Source organism: Dendropsophus ebraccatus, chromosome 13 (assembly GCF_027789765.1).
Source record: "Dendropsophus ebraccatus isolate aDenEbr1 chromosome 13, aDenEbr1.pat, whole genome shotgun sequence".
In the NCBI taxonomy this organism is placed as follows: domain Eukaryota; kingdom Metazoa; phylum Chordata; class Amphibia; order Anura; family Hylidae; genus Dendropsophus; species Dendropsophus ebraccatus.
Window position 1 is genome coordinate 10,288,172 of NC_091466.1, and position 25,425 is coordinate 10,313,596.

Genomic DNA, 25,425 nt, shown 5'->3' on the forward strand with positions numbered 1-25,425 from the left:
CCAATCAGCCTACAGGCGGGTGTTTTCCCGCACATCGGCCAATCACTGACACTTATATACAGACCAAGGAACGGCCTCTGGTGATGGTCAGTCCATGTAAAATGGGCTTAGTGTCCCTGTCACAATAAAAAAAACTTTTGACATGTTTTAGAGATATGTCAAAAGTTTTGATCGGTCCGGGTCAGACCCGTACTGATTGGGAGAATTACGCTCCTCTCCCGCACTCATAATGTAATTCTATGGAGCTTGACTGATTATCCGGACCTACATCTGTCAGCAGTTCTCTCCAGAATCAGTGGGTTTGACCAACTTACTTTTCACATAATGTAAAGTTTGGGGTCTGAGTGTTTAGATGGCCAGTGATCTATAAGAAGTTTGGAGAAGTGCTTAGTTAGGCGCTTCACACCCTGGCTTGCTGCCTTTTCTCATCTTGCTGCACAAGACAAACCCCATAGGCGTATAATGGAGCTTGTGTACCCAGGCAGAGATGACAGCAAACTGGGGATTGAAGTGCACAACGCTGCACTTCAGCGCTGGGGATCCGATCACCAATAAGAACTTGCTGCATGACACTTGTTTAACACTTTAAATGTATATGTATAGCCGGCTGTAGAGTTGGGGTCGTCATTTGATGGCAAGAATAGCACTGCATAATAGAAGAGCTAACAGAGGCTCCATCTGCAGTGTGAACATGGCCTGTTGTATGAGAGATCACAGGATTGCATCCTTTTGTATTTCAGATTTTAAAAGCCCCACGTAGTCCGCTGAAATATCTCGGAAGTGGAAATGAGCTGTGTCAGGTTAGTTCCTTGACCAGCCATCTGAGTAAGGTAAGGCCGCAGTCTTAATCTACTATTTCACCAGACTTCTTATTTGGTGTTTTTTTATATCCTTAGTATATTGTACTTCATATGAGCAAGCCGAGAAACTATTTGTAGGGGCCTTTGCACTCGTCTGAAGGTATTAAAGGAGCAGTCTGGGCAAATACAGGTTTAAGATTAACTTGGATTAAGAGCGTTTTGCAAGAAGAGCTCACAGTTTTTCAAAATTGTGACTTGGTGTAAGAGCATTGCTTTGGTTCCCTGTACTGGGTGGGAGGGGGAGTGGAGGAGGGACATGGTCTGCATAGCGGGGTCTACAGCCCTGTACTCTGACCCAGGAAGTCTCCCTCACCTTCCAAATCATAGCAGATTCTCTTCAGGCTGGGGATTGCACCAGGGGACAGGACTGTGGGGGTAATCTCTTTATAGCTGTAACCCCTCTCTCCCCGGACAGAGTGCTGTGTGTATGTGCCCACATGTCCTGCTCATTCCTTCTACTCCCTGCAGTCTCTGTCAGCCCTTGTGTTTCACATCCTCTCCATTTCTGCTATAATGTGCCTGCACTCACTCTCAGCTATACACTCTGCTGCTATAATGTGCCTGCACCCACACTCTCAGCTATACACAGCTCCTATAAAGTGCCTGCACTTACACTTAGCCATTCAAACTGCTGTATATAAAGTTTCTGTCTCTGTCCTCCTGCACAGCTCTGTGGAACCAATTGTCTGCATATCAGTGATTTCTTATGGGAAAATGTGCTTTGGTTTAAGAGTGGATTTGGATTACAAGCACGGTCCCGTAACTTCTTTTTTAAACAAGTGCTGGGGAGGAGAAAAGAAATAACATGGTGTTGCCTCCACGGCTCCAGTGCTGGTGGCCACATACTGCCGCTTCCTGGTCTGTGCGGGGACCCAGGTCATGACGTGTGAGGTCCGCTCAGCCAATCAGCGGCTGTAGTCTGGCTCAGACCAGGAAGCTGTTGGGGACTAGAGCGGGGGACAGGATGCAGCCACCAGTGTAGGAGCGTGGGGAGGTAAGAGCAGGTTATTTCTTATATCCTCCCCAGCCTTATTAGTGGTGGTGCAAGGAGCTGCAGTCTTGTTCTGTTTGAATGGGAACATTGAGGAGGCTGGGACCTTCAGACAAGTACAGAGGACCCTACAGGCTGAGGGTGCGAGGAGTTACACCCTCACAATTGGATATTGATGGCCTTTTCTACAAGAGTTATTTTAGTGAGGAAACTTCTCAGCTAGAAGAGTCTCTGTTCCCTTCCTACAAATGAACATGGAGGCTTTGCTGATGGTGGATCCAGTGGAGAAAGGAATTACTGATTTTGTCTAATTTAATTGATAGGAACCTACCATTGAAAAGCGTCGGGCGAGCTCTCGCCGTGTGAGTTTTGCTGAGAACATAAGGTATTGTAAACCTAACATTGATGGCTGTTTCCATAGGTTGGCCTAACTAAAATCAATTGCAGGGGTGTGTGTAAATCTATGTAATATATAACTACACCCACATATATCATCAACCATCACCGGTCTAACGTTATCTAGAAAGACCGTAATAGACTGGGCACCTTTAACACCATGACCCCCCACCCCACCCCAGGTTAAAGGAAACCAATCACCAGAAAATCGTGCCTACAGCTATAAATATGGGGTTATATGGCTCCCAGCACTGTACTTGTATTGTATTGTATGGGGTTATATGGCTCCCAGCACTGTACTGTATTTGTACGCCATTTGCCCTGGGGTAAAACCGACTTATTATATATGTTCCTCAAATCGTTACGATTACAACGATCTATAAAGTGTATAACTTTTCTTTTACCTGATGGCCTGTAAAAAAATTCAAACCATTAACAAATATACGTTCCTTAAAATCGCTCCATTCCCAGGCTTATAGCGCTTTTATCCTTGGGTCTATGGGGCTGTGTGATCATCTTTTGCGCCATGATGTATTCTTTCTTTTGGTACCTTGATTGCGCATATACGACTTTTTGATCGCTTTTTATTAAATTTTTTTCTGGATTTGATGCGACCAAAAATGCGCAATTTCGCACTTTGGAATTTTTTTGCGCTTACACCGTTTACCGTGCGAGATTGCGCACGCGGCGATACCAGTGCGCAAACATGTTTGTTTATTTATTTACTTTTATTTAAAACCTGGGGAAAGGGGGGGGTGATTCAAACTTTTAATAAGGGAGGGGGCTTTTTACTAATAATTTTTTTTTTTTTTTTTTTTAACACATATACTAGAAGCCCCCCTGGGGTTAGGGGGGCTACTCGCGGCACCCGGGATTGTGGCGGTTCAGAGCAGGGTTGCCGCGCGGCCCAGCTCTGAACACCCCCTAGGGACATATGACGTACCGGTATGTCATATGTCCCTAAGAGGTTAAAATGTCACTGACGTTAATTTTTTTTTTTTTTTTTGCAGAAATCAATAGTACAGAAGATTTTATGAAACTTTTTAATTAGGATGATTAGCTAAAAAATGGATTTTTATCATGAAAAAGCAGTTTGAAGCTCTCCCCCCTGTCTTCATGGTTCTCTATGGAGAGGGGAGGGGTGGAGGAAGATGAGGCACCAAAACAGGACAACAGAGTTAATTTACAGCTACATCACCGGACTATCTCCTCTGAACTCAGCACTGACCTCTGAATACCAGCTTTCATACAGGTCCCGCTGTGTAATCCTTTGTTCTCTGCTGGTGACTAATCTCCCTCCTCCCCTCTCCATAGATTACACAAGGCCTGACTGATGTAAATGTCAAGATTTCCTGATAATGAGCAGTGAAAGAGAGAGAGAGGATGGAGGGGGGGACCTGGGGAAAGTCTTTTAGAATGCAGATAATGGCAGATTTGCTTAATAAACCCAATTACAAAGTTTCTTAAAATCGCCTGGACTATTGATTTCTGCAAAAAAAAAAAAAATACGGCAGTGACACTTTAACTCTTGGTCTGACGCCATCTGAGAGCTGTCAGTTCATCAAACCAGCGGTTGGGCCAGGACTTGTGAATGTAATATGGCAGCAAATATACGTTGGTGTTAGGCAGGGAGACTCCGCCCTTGGATGTGTATACTATCTTTTTACAATAAAATGATCGGTCACTTTATCTTGTCACTTTTTAGAGTTTTTGCACCAGAGCTACAGACAGTCGGATCAGCTGATCAGGAAAATGAAGGTAATCTGTGGACGTTCTGTAGGGTAGACATGGCACTAGTTTCTTAAAGAGGTTATAGAGGCTTAGAAAAGGCACGGCTACTTTCTTGCTAAACAGCACCACCCGTGTCCTCAGGTTGTGTGTGGTATTACAATATCATCCGAACTGAGGACAGGAGATGAGATTTTTCTGGAAGAAAGTGGGCATGTTTTTCAAACTGGATAACTGCTTTAACTCTTTTTATGCACTAAAATTTATGTAATTCAATAGAGGATTGTAAACTGCTGAACATTAGAGATGATGATGATTTTTTTATTTTATTTATTTATTTTTTTTCATTTTTGTACATCAGACATTTTACTGTATAGCATCTGAATTCCGATATAGAAAATGTTTTGTCGTGATGTAGATCTGCGTTGAAGGGCTGCTCCTTTCCTAGTCCCAGGTGTTGATCTTGCTATTATATGCGAGTTGCATCTTACCTTTAAGAGGTAGTGCACCCCAAAAATATCAACTGGTGCCAGAGATTTGTAATTTACTTCTATTTAAAGAAAAAAAAGTCTCCAGTCTTCCAGTACTTAGCAGCTGCTGTATGTCCAGCAGGAAGTGGTGTATTCTTTCCAGTCTGGAGAGCAGTAGAGGTTTTCTATGGGGATTTGCTCCTGCTCTGAACAGTTCCTGACATGGACAGAGGTGGCAGCAGGGAGCACTGTCAAACTGGAAAAAATACACCACTTCCTGCGAGACATACAGAAGCTGATAAGTACTGGAAGAACTGAGATTTTTTTAAAATAAAACTAAATTATAAATCTCTGGTACTTTCTGGCACCAGTTGATTTGAAAGAAACTTTTTTTTTTTTTTTGTGTGTGAACAATCCCTTTAATGCCATTGACCTGCTGAACTGTGACCTTATGCTCCGTTCACACAGAGTAAAACTGGAATAATGAGTCTATATGGGAGGCTCATGCATCTCCTCTCTCCACATCTCCGTGCTGAAAAATGAACATGTTCCTCCTTCAGCGTGGAGAGAAGAGGCGGCGGGCCTCCCATAGACTCCCATTCTGACACACAGGCTGGCGGGATTCTGCAGCAGAGGATTACGCCAGTTTTGCTCTGTGTGAACGGAGCCTCACTGTGTACCACATGCTGGTTGGGGCATGCTAAGGCTTTTTATGTCTGTACATCATGTTGTCGGGAATGACATATGGAGTGGGCTCAAGAGCTGATCCTCTTCCACACACAGTATATTTTGCTCACAGCAGCCAGCAATGGCTGGGATCAGTAATGGCTCAGATCCTGACAGTTTGGATTTCCTGTTATGTCTTTGTGTTGTATGTCATACAGTAGGTTGTTTTATGCTCTGGCTTTGCTTTTCTATAACAGGTTTTGGGACTGGCGCCTCCTGCAGTGACATGTAAGTACGGTTACATGAATATCAGCATTTTGCACATTTGCAGACAGGTTTTCTAAACTCATTGCTTTCTACACAAAATTTGGGCATCTCGTATATGAATATATTATCCTAGTGCATAGTACAAAGACTGAAAGCAGAGAAACAGAATTACAAATACATTGTAGTAAAGAGACAGACAGAAATCATGGACATTGTGGTATTTTCTCATTCTGTCTATTATGGGTATTATGTTACAGAAATGTATATCCCATCCCAGTCTCCAGTTCTCGTGAACGTGGGATGGAGGTAAAAGTGATACTGTCACCCCCTTAAGGGTGGGTTCCCACTACGGAATTCTCGCGGACATTCTCATATATGATATGTGCATTTGCTTTTTCAACGTTGTTTAAAAGGCCGTAGCGCTTGCATTTTTTCACCCATTTTATTCTGGGTTTGATGCAACCAAAAATGTGCAATTTTGCACTTTTGGAATTTTCTTGCGCTTACACCGTTTACCGTGCGAGATCAGGAATGTGATAATTTAATTCGGGGAATTACGCACGTGGCAATACCAAATATGTTTGTTTATATTTATAAAATGGAAAGGGGGAAGTGATTTGGATTTTTATTAGGGGAGGGGGTTTTTTATTAATAAAAAAAAACAAAACATCTGGACACAGCAATGATCCATTAGATCTTTGATACATTGCTCTGGCCTGCTGCAGATCAGAGCAATGTATTGCCGAGCTGGGATTAGCTTCATTGCAATGCTGAGGCCTACCCCGGCCAGAAGAACGGATTGCCCCCCATCCGTCCCAGTAAACACCAGGGATGTGCGGAGCACAGCATTTAAATGCAGCTGTCAGTTTTGACAGCTGCATTTAAATGCTTAATTAGGCGGCGCGGCAACGGGACCCATGCCGGCTAATAGAGGTGCTCCCCGGCTGCAGGTAGCAGCCAGGAGCGGCGCCAATTAGAGCGGGCTCCCAGCAGGATCCCTCTCTGAATTCCCCTCGCGCCACTATGACGTACCAGGTATGTCATGGGACGCAAAGGGGTTTATCGGTGGACAGTGTCACCTAGGCGGGGCTTTGACACTTGGGCCCTTCACCAGCCAGGAGATGGGGCCCAACTGCAGTGAAACCTCGCTGAGTTGACACTGCTAACTGATTAAATGAAGCTAAAGTGAAGGGGGTGACTATCACTTTAAGGGTGTGTTCACACATACAGGATCCGCAGCAGATGTGATGGTGCAGATTTGATTCTGTGTTCAGTTGCTTAGATCAAATCTGCTGGGATACGGTGTGTGTGAAGCTACCCTAAGTGAAAAATTATAATAATGGAACTTACCAATGCAGAATATGATCTACCTACATAATGTCTAGCTCATGTCTAGTCCCATAGATTAAAGGGTTACCAGAGAGAGAAAAATGGTTTTCCAATCAATTGATGTCATAAAATTATATAAATCATCTTCCAGTACTTATCAGCTGCTGTATGTCCTGCAGTAAGTCTGACACAGAACTCTCTGCTGCTACCTCTGTCCGGAAGGGTCTAGAGCAGGAGCATATCCCTATAGAAAACCTCTCCTGTCTGTGACAGGTAGTGTCCAGATTAGTGGTGGCAGCAGAGAGCACTGTTTCAGACTGGACAGAATACACCACTTCCTGCAGGATGTACAGCAGCTGATAAGTACTGGAAGGCTTTGGACTCCTCCCCCCCCCCTTTTAATAGAAGTCTTTTACAAATCTTTGTAACTTTCTGACACCAGTTTATTATAAAAAAAAATCACCTAAGTAACCCTTTATATTAAGGTCAGTTAGGTAAAGCGAGCCATGGATTTCGGATAGCAGTCAGCTGAAGGTTTGACCGAAAGCCTGATCTTCCCAGAGAGAAAGCTCCTGCTAGACTCCTCTGCTGGCCATTCATATTTGTTGCTGTGGTAGTTTCTGGAGGTCTGGGGGACAGCCTGGAGACCAGTAGATCATCTGACCCCAAGGTTTTATACTCAGTTTAGATTGGTAGTAGAAAGGACCCGGCATTCACCAAGTAGTTCTGCTAATTTATTCTAGTGCAGTAGACTTCAGGTACAGTAAGGATGCGTTTCGGCTAAGCATGGCCTTCATCAGCTTAGGAATACTTTGTGCCGTCCTCCCAACATCTTATACACAGTTTAGACTCCACACTGTTGCTCTGTTATTACTTCCATGCTGCTGCTTTTTGGGCTCTACACAGACAGTGCAGAATCTCCTCCTCTGTGAGTACAGACATTAGGCTCTGCCAACTAGCTGTCAGTATATACAGTGAGTAGACAGGGAGCTGCTAGCAGTATGTACAGTGAGTACAGTGATACAGTTCTTGTAATATATACAGTGAATACACTTACTAATACTGTACACTGAGCAATTTTACTATAAAGTGGCCAACTCCTTTAAAGTGACACTGTCACCCCCTTTTGTGCATTCTGACATCTCTACACAGGTGTAAAGGGTATATTTAGCAGTTTTCACACCTTATTTTATATCATACGTCTTGGTGCTTGTTCAAGTAAAAAGTGATCTTTTATGAACTGCAGATTGTGTTAAGTGGGCGGGGCCTCGGGGCATTAGCGCCACTTAGCTCTGACCACAACGCCACAGTTGGTCCCGCCCCCTTGGTGGTCATTGGTGGGCTGGTCTAGAGGGGGTGTGGCCTAGACCTTTAGGTCAGCCTGTTCCAATGGCTGGTGAGGGGGCGGGGCCAACGGTGGGGTGGGCGGTACTAAGTGGCGCTAATGCTGCGAGGCCCCGCCCACTTAACAATCTGCAGTTGATAAAAGATGACTTTTTACTTGAACCACCCCCCAGACGTATGAAATAAAATAAGGTATGAAAACCGCTAAATTTACCCTTTACATCTGTGTAGAGATGTCAGAATGCACAAAGGGGGGGGGACAGTGTCACTTTAAAGGGATTATCCAGCATTTAGAAAAACATGGTCCCTTTCTTCCATAGACAGCACTGCTCTTGTCCAGTTTGGGTGCAGGTTCTGTAACTCTCTGTTCTATTGAAGTTAATGGAGTTCAACTGCAAACTACACCTGACATGGAGAGAAGAGTGGTGCTGTCTCTGTAAGAAAGTAGAAAATTTTTTGTATTGCTGGATAACTCCTTCAAGTCACCTGAAACGCCAGATACAAGTTAAAAAATCTATCATTTAGCTTATTTATGTGAATCTTAGTGGAAGATGTCTAAGTAAATGTGCACCAAAGTGAGAGGCCCGCCATCCCAGTCTTTGTGTTTGGGTCTACAGCTACAAACGCTGGTCTGCTCTCCTATTAGCCAACACTGTATACAAGCTAGTTGACTGAAATGCATGTATAATCCAGAGTTGCGTGTTGGTTGTGTAGTGAAATTGACGGCCTATTCAAGTCTTCACCCTACTTTTGGGTGACACTACAGTAGCGGGAAGATTTTAATAGCTTTGGAGTTCCCAATTTAGTAACGATACATGACGCCTGGAGTTCCCAATGCTGGCCCTCAGCTTCACACTCCGCAGCACCTGTGATCTATGGAGCATGTGCATGCAGCCTTAGGCTCTATTCACACAGAGCAAAACCGGCATAATGCTGCCAGCCTCCCTGTCATAATGACAGTCTATGGGAGGCTCGCGCGCCTCCCCTCTCCGCGCTGAAGAATGAACATGTCCATTCTTCAGCGCGGAGAACAGAGGCGCGCAAGCCTCCCATAGACATAGTCATTATGACACTGAGGCTGGCGGGATTGGCAGAATTCCACCAGTTTCGCTTTGTTTTAATGGAGCCTCCCTGTGGACAATGTTGTTGTTTTTTTTTTTTTTTTTTTTTTTATAAATGTCAGACAAAAATGGCATCTTTAAATTCCCTGTGTCCACAACACATTGAACACGTCAAATAGCGGTGTACCACAGGAAGCATTCCTGGTTGTTGCAACTTTGTGATACTTTTAAGCCGGGGGTGTTCAAGTATATGTCATTTTCTTTTCATTCCTTAAATAATAGGGTGTCCTGAGACTTTTCCCTCATCTTGTACCTGTTCTTCTCTTAATTATTCTCTGTCTTTATTTCACAGCAATAAAGCAGCGGCTGCTCCATGTGAGATTGCAGGTACACACATCTCTTCTACATGTCTTTTTCACTTGCAGGGTAAAATATAATTTTGCTAACAATCTTCTATTAAATTATAGGAATGGAAACCCTGCTTCATGGACCTCTTCAAGTCCCCGGTCACAATGCAGATGTAAGTGTAGTTTTCTCTTGTTCTTAAAGAGGTTCTGTCAGTAGGAGAAGCCCTCTCTCATAACAAGGACTCTGACCACCTCATGCTTGTCCTCCCCATTGTGTGCATGTACTCGGTAGCCCTTGATATTCATGAGCACCAGATCCCTCTGCCCACCGGCTGCTAAATGGCAGTTGTCTATGTATTCTGTGTGTATGTGTATAGGCAGACAGCTGTCTATCAGCGGCAGGAGGGTGCAGTGTGGCATGAAGCCTATTCTCCTGCATATCAGGAAAACTGCTGATCAGAATGATGTAAGATATATATCGTTCTGTCACTAGTTCAGGGGTGTCAAACTCAAATACACAGTAAGCCAAAATAAAAAATTAGACAAAGTCGCGGGCCAACCTTGATATTTATTAAAGAGGGCATGCGGCGCTCCTGGCACTCTCAGATTAGTGTGTAGTGTTCCTGGCACTGTCTGTAATGTGTACTATGATAAATTGCTATGATATTGTTAAACCCCAACCCCAACGGTTACCCATTATTTCCCCCAAGCAGTATGTTATCCCATAACTGTGCCCTATGCTGTAGCCAACTCGTCCAATAGTGTCCCACATAGTAACCATGCCTCCCAATATTGCCCCACATAGTAGTTAGCCCTACTACTGGTGCCCCTCATAGTAGCCAGCCCTCCCAATGGTGACCTATATAATAGTTACCACCCCCAAATGTCCCATATATTAACCAGCCCTCCCAGTAGTACCCCATATAGTAGCCAGCCCCAATAGTCTTTTATATAGAAGCCAGCCCTCCCCAATAGTCTTATATAGAAGCCAGTCCTCTCCAATAGCCTGTTATATAGTAGCCAGCCCTCCCCCATAGCCTCTTATGTAGTAGCCAGCCCTCCCCCATAGACTCTCCCTTCCTGCAGCCCCACCCGGCGCAGGAGGTGCCCGGCACCGGCCGCACGTCAACCTCACCGCGTCTTCGGCGCAGGATGCGCACAACGGCGTCATTGCGTTTGCGGCGCTGGACGCGCATGACGACTGCCTTTTTCGGTGCCTGGACAATTCTTACATACTGCTAGGCCGCAGGCTAAAAACTTCCTGTGGCCTACAAGATTATAATATAGGAGGTCTGAGTGGCCATTCGGACCTCCCATATTATAATTTGCGATGTCGGCGGGCCAGAATATATATGAGAGGAATATTGTGGCGGCCAAAAATAATGGCACCGCGGGCCAGAGTTTGACATGTCTGCACTAGTCTAAGCTGCCCTTATTTAAGGCATCATATATCAAGTGACAGATCTATTATGTAATATTACTGCCACTATTATAGCACTGGCTAAATGTTAAGACTTTATTTTTTGGCCATATCGCCCAGCCCTACCCCACTCAGTCCCTCAACCCTCGTCTCCCAGCTACACTTCTATTCTGATCCACCAGCAATGAAAAAGATTCTATAGGAATCCGCTTTAGAAATAGAGTAGGCAACCCCAGGTGTCTATCCACGGACCCCAGATTCAAATTTAGACATGGCCTTCAGTTTCTTATAAGCCCCCTAATTCAGTAGTTGTCTGTGCAGTAGGCTCACTCAAGTATCTTGCGATAAGCTTGCATGCCTGGTATACCCTTTTGTGATATGATTGCAGGTTGTGTAAGATGTCTTTACAGTATGTATTTTCTTTATCTAACCTATTATTTTTATCACTTTACAGTGGGATTATTCTGATGGAGCTAAAGACAGAACGATTTTCTTCTCTTCGGACAATGACATGGAAATGACAGCAAACAGCACAATAGCCATTCACGGACTACTTGAGGAGAAACCAAAGAAGATAGACACCAGCCAGTTCTTGGCCAGTTTAAAATCCCAAACCATCGAGGGTGTTACCGCTGTTGAGAAACCTACTGACGTTATGTCCAAGAGAGATTCTTCGGTGGACAACAAAATAAACTTTAGCGACTTTTTGGCACGTTTGGAAAGTGATAAATCAAAACCAACAAATTCTTTAAGAGCTGATGAAAAGGAGAACGCTTTTCCATTTGCTCTGACCAAGGACAATACAGGAAACCTCACAGTGATATTCCGAGAACAGGAGGATGAGCTCGACCTAACCAAGTGCCACACCGCCAACATTGATTCTTTTTTTCCAACATTTAATAGAGAAATCTCAGGCCGTGACAATGGCACCAGTCAACCTAAGCTGTTTTCTGTATCTGACCTTAGTGATGTAAGAAGCAAAGATTTACACAGATTCCCTTCCAGTAACCAGTCCGTGTTCATAGAAGATGACATGGATCTAACCTGTAGTCACACTGCTCGCATAGGGCAAACTGGCCCCGCTCGGGATGTCCAGCTGCATACATCTCGAAATGAGACTGCTTTAGCTTCTAATAAAACCATTCATTATAAGGAGAATGAAATGGAACTTACCAGAAACAGTTCTGTTTTCTTAAATAATCCAAGTGTTACATCTACTGAAAGGAAAGAGAGATTCCTCGACATGGAGCTTACCACTCTTCTTCCTCAGGGAGAGGACATGGATATGACAAGAAGTCATACTGTTCACATAAGGCAAGACAGCCCTTCTGAGGAAGTCGAAATGCCTAAGGGCTGCAACAAGACTGGTTTCACTTCCGATAAAACAGTTCTGTATGATAAGGAAAATGAGATGGACCTTTCCAGAAACCATTCCGTTTTCTTAAACAATCCAAGTGTTACATCTACACATAGGAAGGAGAGATTCTTTGGCATGGAGCTTACCACTCTTCTTCCTCAGGGAGTGGACATGGATATGACAAGAAGTCATACTGTTCACATAAGGCAAGACAGCCCCTCTGAGGAAATTCAAATGCCTAAGTGCCGCAATGAGTCTGCCTTTACTTCTGATAAAACCATTCTTTATGATAAGGAAAATGAGATGGACCTTACCAGAAACAATTCGGTTTTCTTAAACAATCCAAGTGTTACGTCTACGCAAAGGAAAGAAAGAGTCTTTGGCGTTGACCTTACCACTCTTCTTCCTCAAGGAGAGGACATGGACATTACGAGAAGTCATACTATTCGGATAAGGCAAGATGGCCCCGCAGAAGAAGGCCAGCCCCATACGTACCAAAATGAGATTGGCTTCGGTCCTGATAAAACTCTTCATTTTGATAAAGAGCATGAAATGGAACTTACTAGAAACAATACAGTTTTATTAAGCAACAATCCTAATGTAATGTCTACTCAAAGGAAGGAGAGAGCCTTTGGCTTGGAGCTTACCACTCTTCTTCCTCAGGGAGAGGACATGGACATGACAAGAAGTCATACAATGCTTATTGAGAGAAATCCAGTCGGATTGCTTAATCTATCCGTGTCAGGAAAAGATGTTTCTTTTGCTACTTCTGGTGTAGACAGTGTAGTCACAAAGTATTGGGAGAAGGACCCAGCATGTAAGCTCCATGATGAAACTGTCAATCAGGAGGGAGATATGGACATGACAAATGTTAATGCAGGGCTACTTATTGCTGCAAAGAAGTCACAGTCTTGGACCAAAGTAAATCCCCCATTTGACTCCAAGAATCAACAATTGCATCCAGATGACCAGGATGATATGGACATGACCAGAGTGCATACAGTAGCTATAGAAAACAAGCTGATTGTAGATGCAGTTAGTGACCGTGTAAAAAGTGTGTCCCAAAACGTTAACGCTTCATTAATAAATAAGGAAGAAGTCTTTTGCTTTAAGGATACAACTCTTCTTCCTCAGGGAGAGGACATGGATATTACGAGAAGTCATACAATGCTTATTGAGGGAGATAAAGTAGGGTTACACGATCTATCCGCTTCAGAAAAGAACGTCCCTCTTAAATCCGCTCTAGATAACTTAGGTTTTGTAACAAACATGAGTTATTGTGAGAGGGACCCAGCATGTAAAGAGTCCAAGCAGCCGCTTTCTGATGTGACCGTCCATCAGGAAAGTGATATGGACATGACACATGTCAATGCAGGTCATCTTACTGCTGCAAGGAAGACACAGCCTTGGAACAAGGTAATGCCACCATATGATTCCTTCAAGGATAAAACAATGTATCTGGATGACCAAGATGATATGGATATGACCAGAGCACATACAGTATCTATTGCAAATAAGCTTATCACGGATGTGGGTAATGATCATGTGAAGTATACGTTGCAAAATCCCGTTGGTTCTTTATTGACAAATAAGAGCCATTTTGGTGATGAAAAATATATTTCCAGGCCTTCGGTGCATGACTTTACTCAGAGAAACGAGTCAGATCAAGATATGGATATTACTCGGTCAAATACAGTGTTTATTGACAGTGAAAATCCTGGGAATGCTCTGCAGCCTTCCTTATTGTCAAGACTGTCCCTTGTGGAAGGGAAAACTGTAGACATGGGAAGGGACTGGGCATTTGACAAGGATAACAAAGACCATTTAGAGAAACACACTCGTGTGTCTATTGAATCGCCAGATAAGACTATACGTTTATATGAACAAAATGATATGGACATTACCAGGACCCATACTACAACCATCGAAAGCAAAGCATTACAGAGCACAGAGATGAAGAACAGTAATGCTAAAAAGCCAGCCGATAGACCAAGAACGGCTTCCTTGACCAACAATAATCTGCAACTTCCAGCATCGTTGAGGCGGTCCCTAGCAGAAGGGATGGCTTTAGACTTAGAAATGACAAAGGATAAAGGTCTCCACCTTGTGTTGGACAAGGATAAGAAGAACACTTCTGTCACTGAGTCGCAGGATAAGACTACATGCTTGTATGAACAGAATATGGACAGAACCAGGTCCCATACTGCAGCCATATTAGAAGGCACACATGGCGAGAATCAAACACAGAGCTGTGCTGATATTATGCTAGCAGATAATGATTCCCAGCATCCCTCTTTGTCAAGACGTTCCTATGTAGAAGGGAGGACTTTAGATTTAGAGATGGGAAGGAATAAAGACCTTGATGGGGCATTTGGCGTAGATAAACGAAACCATTTAAAGAAAAATATTCCTGTTTCTACTGAATTGCAGGGTAACACTGTATTTCAATGTGAGATGGACATTACTCAGTCCCATACTACGGCCATCGACAGCAAAATACAGGAAGGTACGAAGACCGAAAACCAGAATCTAACCGATAGAAGAAGTACTGATCCACACCATTCCTTATTGTCCAGACGATCCCTTGTCCAAGGTAGGACGTTGGATATAGAAATGGGAAGGGATAGCAGTACAGACCCGGCATTTGGCAAAAAAATTGGAAACCATTTGGAGAAACCTACCCCTGTATCTGTGGAATCACAGAATGTGACTATATGTTTATATGGACAGAATGAGATGGACATCTCCAGATCCCTTACTACAGCCATCGAAAGCAAAATACTGGACAGCACAAAGAATGAAAGCGTTAATGTGAAGAAGCTGACTGATGGAAATGCCGTTCCTGATCTAACAAATAATGGCGAATATGGTACATCTACGAACAGGATATGGTCCAAGGATGAAGACATGGACTGTACAAAGCCAGTCTTTATTGATCATCTATCAGATGAACCACACAGTAGAAGTCTTCATGTTTCGGACGTTCTTTCAAATAGGAAAAGTGTTTCTTCCCACAGGAAGTCTGTAGCATTTAGTGATAAAACTACACTTCTAGTCTATAACATGGAGGAGAGTGACATGAATGTTGATCCTACTGAGAGTCTAATCAATAAGTTTTCCTACGATAAAACTATATGTAGTCAGGGTGAGATGGAAATGACCAGATCTCATACAATGGCCATTGAGAACAAAGCTTTGGAAGTCGCTCCGATCACCGCTCCTGTAAAGGTTTGTTCTCCAGTTTCTAGAACTTCATGTGAAATTGATCAATCTAGAACACAAGCTGAATCGAGTGATGGCACCCATGCTGAAAGTGTACCAATGTTGGCTTCTAAACATCATATTCCTGATGATAAACTGGAACATGAGAATGGATTCCAAGGCCAATTGTTAGAAGCAAAAACTGAGAATCTGAACATGTGCAGCGAACTTGGATCTGTTCAGGAGATGGGCGCATTGAACTGTGATCCCTCTGATTCTAGAGACAGTATCGAACCTGAAGGACAGAAGACATGTATCCCTACTGTAGAAACTTCTGATCCTCAAAAAGACCCAGGAACGTCACCTGAAAGGAGGCTGACAAAAGGAAAGGGAAAAAGGGTGTCTTTTCAGTTTCTAGTCAAAGACACTGTGGCTATAGATGTAATGTCCAACCAAGTCCCAGAAGTGAAAGGAGAAAACCCTGAACATCAAGACACAACTGTGGAGGACGTTGACCCAGTGTCTGATTTGATCGACCAAGTTACAGGTGCCGTGCAGGATGCTGAAAACCCAGAAGACGGATCACTTCACAAAGACCCTGAAATGAATGTTAGTTTTCCTGAAGACATCTCCTCCTGTATTAAAGGTTTTGTGGCTTCAGAATGTTCATTGAGAGGCAGAAATCATCGGAGAAGCGTTGCAGACATTCGCTCAAAGATAAGGAGTCTGTCCCAGAGGTGGAAAGATTCGCCCCATCACACCGCGCCCGTCTCTAGCCTTATCGATCAGCTCCCAGCAACCTCCCAGGGTTCGGATCCTTTAGGTTCTGAACAAGGATTGAACACAGAGTTACTTAACAGAGAACACATTCAAGGAAAGGAACCAAATGATGAGCAACCTAAAGAAACGGCCAAGGAACATCGCTTTTCAAACAGGCTATCGGTCAAAGTGTTTCAGCCCAGGTTGCCCAACAAAAGGGCGTCAAGTACAAGTAACATCCTCGAACCAATTTTACCTTCAGCTTCCGAAGCTGAAACCCAAAACCTTGACAGTTATGCGGCACGTCTGAAGTCATTAGGTGTTATGGAAGAAGGGCAGCGAATAGATGAAGAGATGCTTCCTGCTTGTCCAGAGGATCAAGAGATTAACAGTGTGTTTCAATACGAGGTGCCTGAAGGAGCTTGGGAGGAGCTGTGTGAGAAGGAAGCCCGGCAGCAGGACCTGAACGTGTCCACTTCTCAGCCAAAAGAATCCATGAACTCTCAGAAAAGAGTCCGATACACAGAGGACAAGGATGATAATGAGGAGAGTCAGCGAGAAAAGAGAGCACGGTGGAATGAAGAGATTCCAGAAAAAGATGAGGCACAAGTAAGTCGAAGCTTTGTTTTTCTAAAATACCAGACACTTGGTTTCCCCATACTGAACCATCTCCATGTTGTTCAGCTAGTTTGCTGGTAGAAATGTTTAGAAGGGCAGGATTGCCCTGACTGTCCCTGTTGAGCCATGCTCACTGCCGAGACATGTAAGAATCGCCCACTCTGTGAATGACCAATATGGTGTTTGAAGGGGAATTAAAAATAGGGATTGGAAGACAGACATCAAAGACTTCCTTGGGTTCTAGTTATATTGGCCTTGACACTCCCCTCCCCCCCGTTTTATGCTGTGATGACTTTTTTTTTTTTTTTGTAGACAACAGCGGCTTTCAGATGTTCTGACAAATCGTACAGAAGTGATGATACAAATCCTCACGCCAGTAAAACCATGGAGCAGACGTACTACAGCAGCTCCCAGGACTCCCGCGCCGGCGGCATGTCTGTAGAACTGAGCAGTAAGCTTTTATTTTATCTATCTGTGTTGGGCTAGGTGCATACCATGTTGTCGTCCTGCAGTTCAGGTATTGTTCATAAATTTTATTTTTTTTTAATTTTTTTTTTTTAATAGACCAGGAGTATTCAGCAGCATCCATCTGTGTTTATAGGCTCCCATGCATCCAAAGTGCACGCTAGACCAATACTCATTGCTATATATATTTTTTTCCATTGTATAACAAATGGAATCGGTATACATTACCAATACATATTGCATAGAACATGTTTTTGTATTTTATACAATGGGAACCTATACAAGTCCTAACTTATAACCCCTAAATAGGCTCAGAACAGGATATGCAAGAAATATGATGCATACACCGAAAGTAGTCATAGGCCACATTGACCTGATGGACACCAAAAGTGTGTCAGCTGTGTATTGAAGCCTTTGAGCCCCCTAGATAGCTACAGTCAGCAACTGCGGCATCTAGGTGGTTAGCACTGGGTGGCTGTGACGCTCCCACCATCTATCATGGAATACCGCTGCATTGTCATGACAGCTGAGGGCCTAATAAAGTTCCTGATAGTACTAGGGCACTTAAGGAATAGTATGAAATGACAAGGGGCGACCACATGCTCAATTAAAAAAAAAAAGTTAAGAAAAAAGCCAATTATTAAAAATCTACCTGCACTTTTACTTTTCAAATAAAGCATTAAACTACCAAAAACCTATAGTATAACATTACTTATCCCACATGGTAAATGCTATGTTTTGGTCCCTTGCCTTTAAAACAAAAAAAAAAATTCTACAGAGCTGTTGAATGAACAAAGTTATATCCCACTTCATAGATTTCCTAGGTTTTTATAGCTGGATCGCTGGGCCAGGGCTTAATCTTAAGAATTGTAGTAAGGTATGAATGCTCCTTTAGAGGTGACAATGTATTGCCTCCTATATTACAGGTCAGCAGTGCAGTCAAATGGACTCTCAGCTCCCATGGGACAATGGATGTGAGCACAGCCTCTGGCAGGTAGGACTCTATAACCCTCATCTCTTGTTACACCTGCCCTCAGTAATGGCTTTTGTTGTCGTGTTCACTTTCATCTACAATATATTTATACTATATTGAGAAAAGGGGATATAGATGGATGGATAAGCTTGTTATGGAAGGCGGGCACTCCATTTATTGCGACCATCTGTCTGACCCCAGAGATTAGTTTATCTGCTATCCCAGGGATGGGGAACCTTTGGCCCTCCAGCTGTTGCAAAACTACAATTCCCATCATGCCTGGACAGCCAAGCATCCCTGGGATAGTGAATAACAAACTACAAGCTGAGATTGAAATACCCCAGGTACATAAAACATTGGTCTTGGTAAATCCTCTCCGTCGGGCATTAAAGTTGAGCTATATTGAGTTATTTCCTTTTATTTGCTCTGTTTGAAGGTGGACCCGCTGTCATCCTTTACAATTGTTTGTGTATTAGGGTGTGTTCACACAGACAGGAATGGATGTGACAAGAGGAGGAAACTCAGTTTTCCCTCTATAACCTGTTCCCTGTTTTACAGTCTGTTCCTGGCTTTGGCTTCAAGAATCTGTCAGATAGATGTGTCTGTGTAAACGCACCCTTAGCCTTCCATGGTCAGTGCCTGCGGTGTCTTTATAATCGGTGTATGTTATATGCCTGTGTGAATAGGCCCATAGATAACCATTGGTCCCATATTACAAATGGAAAATGTGCGTGACCTAAGGAGATAAAACAGATGTAACAATGGGCATTCATGGAAAACAAATTAACTAAATTAATATCCTCTTCAATTCGTGTTTTTTATTTATTTATTTTTTTATGTACTTTTCTCAGAAATTTCAAGATGGCACCATTACAGTCCAGGAGTTTTTTGTGCTGCTGAGAATCCACATTCTTATCCAGAAGCCGAGATACAGTGAGCGTCCATCCAAGGTGGGTTATATATACGTCCTGGCCATTTACAGCCATGTTCACACACAATGATGAATATTTAATTTTTCTTCTCCTTCACTACAGCGTGGTATGGACGAAGACGTAACCGCATCTGAAATCCTGCTGGATCAGTATGTGTATCTACCCAAACTGCAGGTTTACGAGGAGGAGTGCCACACTATGTACCAAACCATAGAGGAGTATGTGTTCTTGTGGGATAGGGGGGCATGTTGGGTCTTACGCCCCTTAATGCAGTAATACAGGATGTCCCTAGGTTTCCAAACTTGCCCTAGTATTTTTTAGCTGCAGAACAAGCTATAAAGCCAACTTTAAAAATGGGGCATGTGGTATATAAATTACCAGGTAGTCCAAGTTCACGTGTAGTATTATAGTCAGTTATGGCTAAAAATGGACCTGAAACCCGTGACCCCTAAGTGCAGCATAAAATCCAGTGGTCCGATTCAGTGTGAGTCCACATTCGATGGAAATCCACGACATCCGGAATCCTTCTGTAGAAACATGACCGTGCTCCTTTCTTCCTTGGTCTCCAGATCCTATAGACATTTCTGGGATGAGGTAGAACAGACTGATCAGAACATGTCAGCTCCTCCATTGTGTCTTCTGTATATAGATGGGATATCTGTAGATACATAGACATGCCATGTATCACAGCATGGCGGCAGTTTAGGGGTTAATAAGACCTGACAGGTTCCCAGGAAGCATCACACAGCTATATGGCGGTCGGAGCAGCCTGGAACATTTTTGACCTTTCTCTTTGCAGGATGAAGGTGTCCACGGAGCTGCAGCACAAACCTCTGGTGCAGGTGAACAGTGTGCTGTGGGAGGCCCTGAGGATGTGCTCCGAGAATGAGGTAACGCTAGGACCGCCATAGAGCAGCTTTATGGTGCTTGTTATACTGTAAGGCTCATGCAGGTATGCCTTTCCCTTTAATCTAGCTGATGTACTTCGGAGTCACCCTGAAAAACATGAAGTCTTTGTATTCCAAGAAAAGCAAGTATATCGCCCATGAAAAGAAGGTTTCTACATACACCAAGCTGCTTCACTCTGCTCAGGTATTCTCATTCTCTGACCATGTAGTGTTTGATAGCGCTTGGTACGCCTGGCTCTGCTATAATAATCTGCTGTTTACTGACACAGGCACAGTCTGAACAGCTGCAAGCAAGACTCGCTGAGACCGACCAGCTCCTGAAAGAGCTCGATGACTGCATTGCCAGCCTAGAGATTGGTATGTATTTTAATGTATACTACAGTGTGGTTACCTTTATTGTACACAGGGGTACCCAGGCGAAATCAACTGGTTTCAGAAAGTTATATAGATATGTAATTTACCTCTATTAAAAAAAAAATCTCTAGTCTTCCAGTACTTATCAGCTGCTGTATGTCCTGCAGGCAGTGGTGTATTCTTTCCAGTCTGACACAATGCTCTCTGCTGCCACCTCTGTCCATGTCAGGAACTGGAGAGGTTTTCTATGGAGACTTGCTGCTGGTCTGGATAGTTCCTGACATGGACAGAGGTGGCAGCAGAGAGCACTGTCTATATGTTCACACTGAGAAATCTGGGCGGATCACCCACCGTGCATTCCACTGCTCGCCCTCGCTCAAAGCTGCGCGCATCTTCGCCAATGCCATAGACTGCATTCTATGGTCTGACTGATTCTGCAGTCAGTCCAAAGAACCAACAGGTTCATTCTTTCGGAATCTTCCCGACCAAAGGATGTGGGTCTATGGCACGGGTGGAGATGCGCAAGGCCGTGAGTGGTGGAATCCGTGGCAGGTGATCCCCCGGATTCCTCAGAGTAGAATACACTCCGACTGGAAAGAATAACCACTTCCTGCAAGACATACAGCAGCTGATAAGTACCGGAAGACTAGGGATTTTTAAATAGAAGGTTATATTGATATGTAAATTATTTCTGAGACCAGTTGATTTGAAAGAAAAAAAGATTTAGTTGGAGTACTCCTTTAAGCCGCTGCAGTTATTTTAGACCTGTTTGATTGATCGTGGTCTCCATGCTTAGACCCCCTGATCTTCAGGTTTGGCCAGGACACACAGCACAACAGCAAGTGTTAGGCTTCCACGGCTTCATGTGCAGATCGTAGGCCCTTTCAGGGGGGGTGATAGCAGTCAGCCTTAGCTCTCCAACCTGTCTGCAGGGATACAGTTCTATACCATGCAAGCTTTTTTTTTTTTTTTTTTTGAATAACGATCAGCGTTTAGACGGAACGATATATCGTACGGTATATCGTGCAATTGCTTAAGCCTATCTCGCACATAGGTTAAATCGGTGAACGACTGTTTACACGGAACAATCTGCAAATTTTTTGCGAGCGACCAACGACTATTTGAGAACTTGTTCAAAGATCAAAATGAACGATTTGTCGCTTGATCGTTCGCTGCGTTTACACGTACGATTATCATTCGAATTCGATCATTATTGTGCAAATTCGAACGATAATCGTTCCGTGTAAACATCGGCATAAGCCGATCACTCCAATGTTCTCTCAGCTTGTTTAAAAAAAAATAAAAAAATCACAATTTTATTTTTTTTTTTTTCTCTTGCAAGAAACTGAGAAACTGCATGAGGACTGTGGAGAGGACAACCCGGCAATAAAAGGCCATGGCTGCGTACAACTACAGGCCGGTGGGTGCACTACAAGAACCAGTACGCTTATTTATAGTATAAAATACAGTGTATTCTGAGGACATAATGACGTCTCATCCTGGATGTGGTTCTTACTTTTTTTTCACCCCTTTTATAAACAGAAATTGAGGCCTTAAAGTGCCAGGAGCAGAATTTAATCAGGTGAGGCCCCTCAGTGCACACGGACTGTAACACATACCCAGTACTGGACAGGAAATGTTATTGCAGCTTAACACGTCAGTCACTGTACATCTCATCTATAATTAATGTGGTCTAGATTGGCCTGACCGTACACCTCATATAATCTCCCCGGCTTCCCTCGTACATCCATGTGTTCTGATTGGTGAGAAATCTGCTCCCAGACACGTTTTTTTGCTGAATTAACCCTTTTATAGGGGTCGTCCATGATTAGAAAAACATGGCTTCTTTTTTCCCTAGTGCCACAGTGCCACTCCTGTCCTCAGTTTGTGCATTGGTGTTGCAGCTCTGTTCCACTGATGTGAATGGAGCAAAGCTGTAATACCACACACAATCTGAAGAAACAGGTTTGTATTTTTTCTAACTTTGGATAACCCCTTTAATGGAGATGGAAAAACCTCTTATAGGGTGTCGGTGTGACCCTAAAAATACAGACCTGCCCTCCAGCCACATCCTCTGTTGTGATGGGGCCCCATTCCCTGGTCCCCACTGCTCCATGATACACAGGAAATGTCCATTCTGCCATCACCTGGGTACGATGGGTCACTGCTGCGTGGCTTGTGATTGGCTGAGTAGGCGTATACTGTATTAACACACCAACAGGAAGCAGTGGGCAGCAGGGACCCAGGCACAGTCAGAATGGCTACGGCAGAAGACCCATGTGGTCCCTGTTTAGTTAGGACAATGTGTGATTAAATGTAATCCTTCATACAGGGAAAGTCTGGAGCTAGAAGAAAGGAAACACGAGCTCTTAGGACAGCTTGGCCACCTGCAAGAAGAAGCTCTAGTCATTGACAAGCGCTTACAAGAAACCAGGTAGCAAAGTGACATTCAACTCCTCTGGATATAGACATAGGCCTCATGATGAATACTGACAAAGAAAAAAATAAGTAAAAACAAATATAAAAAAATTTACACCATTCGTAATGTCCAACCAATCAAAAAGCTTCATTCCGGCTCCCAGTATACAGCTGATATTACACGACCAGTCCATGTCCTTGTAATATGTTGATTTGGCTCCTCATTCTAGGGAGGGGACCCACATAGATATATCTAGATATATAGAGATACTATAGTCTTGTTGGATGAGTAGTACATTTCTCCTACCGTGTCTGCCTTTTTTAAGTAGTTAGTACACACAAATGGGAAGACCCTTACACACAGATCTCTATTCCTTTATTGATGGTCTCCGTATACAGGGTGGGGAGGCTCCGCTATAGGCATAGGTCACAGCTATGAGCTTTATATCCTCTCTGCTGCTCTGATTTCAGTTTCTCAGAATGGGAAATGGCTAAATGGACGGACACAGAGGCGGCATTTCTTTTCCTCTATGGTTCCCTTGAGCTCTTCATCTCGTTTGGAGAATATATTGGTATGTATCTTATAGTAACAAAAGTGACTCTTGGCTTCCATGTCATGCATACAATATATTCTATATTCCAATATAATACTAATAATTATATTTTATAATATAATATTTTTTTTTGTATTTATTATTAGTATTTTTATGATTATTATATATATATATATTTTATTTTTAAATAATTCAGATGGTGAAAACTTTAATAACCAACAATGCAGAAGAATCTCTAAGGTGATGGTGGAATCTCAGCTGGACGGTGAGTTGTGGTTTTTTAGAAGTTAACACTAAACTAAGTTGACCTTTTATGTGTGCAATAAGGAGTAGCACCAGTCATTATATAACTTGTAAAGGAAATTTTTAACCAGTTTTCCCCTCTGAAAGCTCCATTTCTAATGTCCCTGTGGAGTGTGAAGCCTAGCAGTAGTGAGCAGAATCCAGAGAAGAGGTGACATACCACCCTGTCCCATCTCTGTAGATGTCTATGGGCAGCTGTAACCTGATCCCTCAGTGATCAGAGCCACCTTGTCCAGGTTTTCCAGAATGAATGATAGGTTTAGACTGGGTGGGGGATGATTCAAGAAATGAGCCTGATAAGAGGAGACTGAAGCATTTTTCTCTGATCTGATAGGATTCTTACATTGGCTTGTGCCGTTGATTTTTATGCAACGTTAGTGACCGTATAACAACCATTCCGAACTCTTGGGAGATGAGGATTCTTTAATACATCTAAAAAATGTTGCACTTCCTCCTGTTTTTTTGCAGATAAGTCGGCGCCTCCGTCATCTAGTCTAGTGCAGAGACTGATCTTTCAGTACATCGAAAAGAAGCACGCCTTACATGAGACCTATAAGACTCAGAAGGACCTACCACAGGTAACCTGTCTCCATGAGCTGACGCCTAGTGATGATACACACCATGGCTGGTTATAGACGTAACCCATGGCTGGTAACACCGCCTTCCCTGTAGCTTACTGACAGTCTCACTACGTGTGATAACATGACTGGTGACTGACACGTGTGCACTTCTTGCTTTGCAGCTTCTCTTTGACCTGTCCCTGGTGGTGAGCCGCTGCAGGTTACTGGGAGAAGAGCTGGAGTACCTAACAAAGTGGGGGGCCAAATATAACGTCCTCAGGGCCCAAGTTCACGGTGAAGAGTGAGTATGAGAGATGAGGGAAGCATGATTTGTGATTGGCTTATGAATCCCGCTGTCTGCCCGCTCCGAGGGAGGTGGGGAGAGCCCAAGGACTGGCCTGGAAAACATGGCTACAGCCTATGGCAGCATAAACCTGGGGCCCAAAATACAATTCCCATCATGCCTGGACAACAGATACTTGTTTATCCCCTCAGATACAGCGATCAATAGGGCCCACGGCCTATAGAAACCAGGTGGTGGACCCCTTTCCCCTCCAGTGCCTCTGTGGAGATGTAAAAGGCCACCTTTGTCACCAGTCAGACCTTCACACACATGGATAGATGATAGAATTGCTTCAAAAAATAATTTTCTTTATAATCACCTGGTGCCAGAGACTTGTAATTTACTTTTGTTAAAAGTCTTCAGTCTTCCAATACTTATTAGCTGCTGTATGTCCTGCAGGAAAAGGTGTATTCTTCCCAGTCTGACACAGTGCTCTCTGCTGCCACCTCTGTCCATGTCAGGAACTGTCCAGAGCAGCAGCAAATCCCCATAGGAAACCTCTCCTGCTCTCTATGTACACCACAAGGACATTATTTGGAGCAGGAAGGAGGGAGATATGTGAGGGTTTCTGCAGATGTGTAGTGTGGTGAAATAATAAAGTTCTTCTTGGCTCTAACAACTCTTCTCTCCCAGGATAAGGCTGCTGTTCTCAAGCTTGGCCGCTCTGGTAAAATTTGAGGTGATAATCCATCTATCGGACAGCTACCCAACCACCCCGCTCACCTTCACAGTGAACAATCTTATCGGAAGCATTACGTAAGTGTGGATGACTCTCACTAAATACTCACGTGTCGCTGAATT

At 43.6% G+C, this 25,425-nt stretch overlaps 1 protein-coding gene across 5 annotated transcripts in view; it reads left to right on the top strand.

Annotated features, from left to right (window-relative positions):
* The window catches only part of KNL1 (kinetochore scaffold 1), a 30,317-nt gene that overhangs the window by 4,184 nt on the left and 708 nt on the right, over positions 1 to 25,425 (top strand). For 3 of the 5 annotated variants that reach the window (XM_069950172.1, XM_069950175.1, XM_069950174.1), the window contains exons 4-25: positions 741 to 830; positions 2,175 to 2,236; positions 3,953 to 4,005; positions 5,369 to 5,399; positions 9,465 to 9,499; positions 9,580 to 9,632; positions 11,334 to 16,805; positions 17,127 to 17,265; positions 18,206 to 18,273; positions 19,104 to 19,202; positions 19,287 to 19,402; positions 19,984 to 20,074; positions 20,160 to 20,276; positions 20,362 to 20,449; positions 21,789 to 21,902; positions 21,989 to 22,028; positions 22,779 to 22,880; positions 23,336 to 23,436; positions 23,615 to 23,683; positions 24,190 to 24,299; positions 24,464 to 24,582; positions 25,258 to 25,380. In XM_069950172.1, the coding sequence (XP_069806273.1) occupies positions 741 to 830; positions 2,175 to 2,236; positions 3,953 to 4,005; positions 5,369 to 5,399; positions 9,465 to 9,499; positions 9,580 to 9,632; positions 11,334 to 16,805; positions 17,127 to 17,265; positions 18,206 to 18,273; positions 19,104 to 19,202; positions 19,287 to 19,402; positions 19,984 to 20,074; positions 20,160 to 20,276; positions 20,362 to 20,449; positions 21,789 to 21,902; positions 21,989 to 22,028; positions 22,779 to 22,880; positions 23,336 to 23,436; positions 23,615 to 23,683; positions 24,190 to 24,299; positions 24,464 to 24,582; positions 25,258 to 25,380 (7,292 nt within the window). The remainder of the gene's footprint in view (positions 1 to 740; positions 831 to 2,174; positions 2,237 to 3,952; positions 4,006 to 5,368; positions 5,400 to 9,464; positions 9,500 to 9,579; positions 9,633 to 11,333; positions 16,806 to 17,126; positions 17,266 to 18,205; positions 18,274 to 19,103; positions 19,203 to 19,286; positions 19,403 to 19,983; positions 20,075 to 20,159; positions 20,277 to 20,361; positions 20,450 to 21,788; positions 21,903 to 21,988; positions 22,029 to 22,778; positions 22,881 to 23,335; positions 23,437 to 23,614; positions 23,684 to 24,189; positions 24,300 to 24,463; positions 24,583 to 25,257; positions 25,381 to 25,425) is intronic. The other 2 variants (XM_069950176.1, XM_069950177.1) reach the window with 2 other exon arrangements.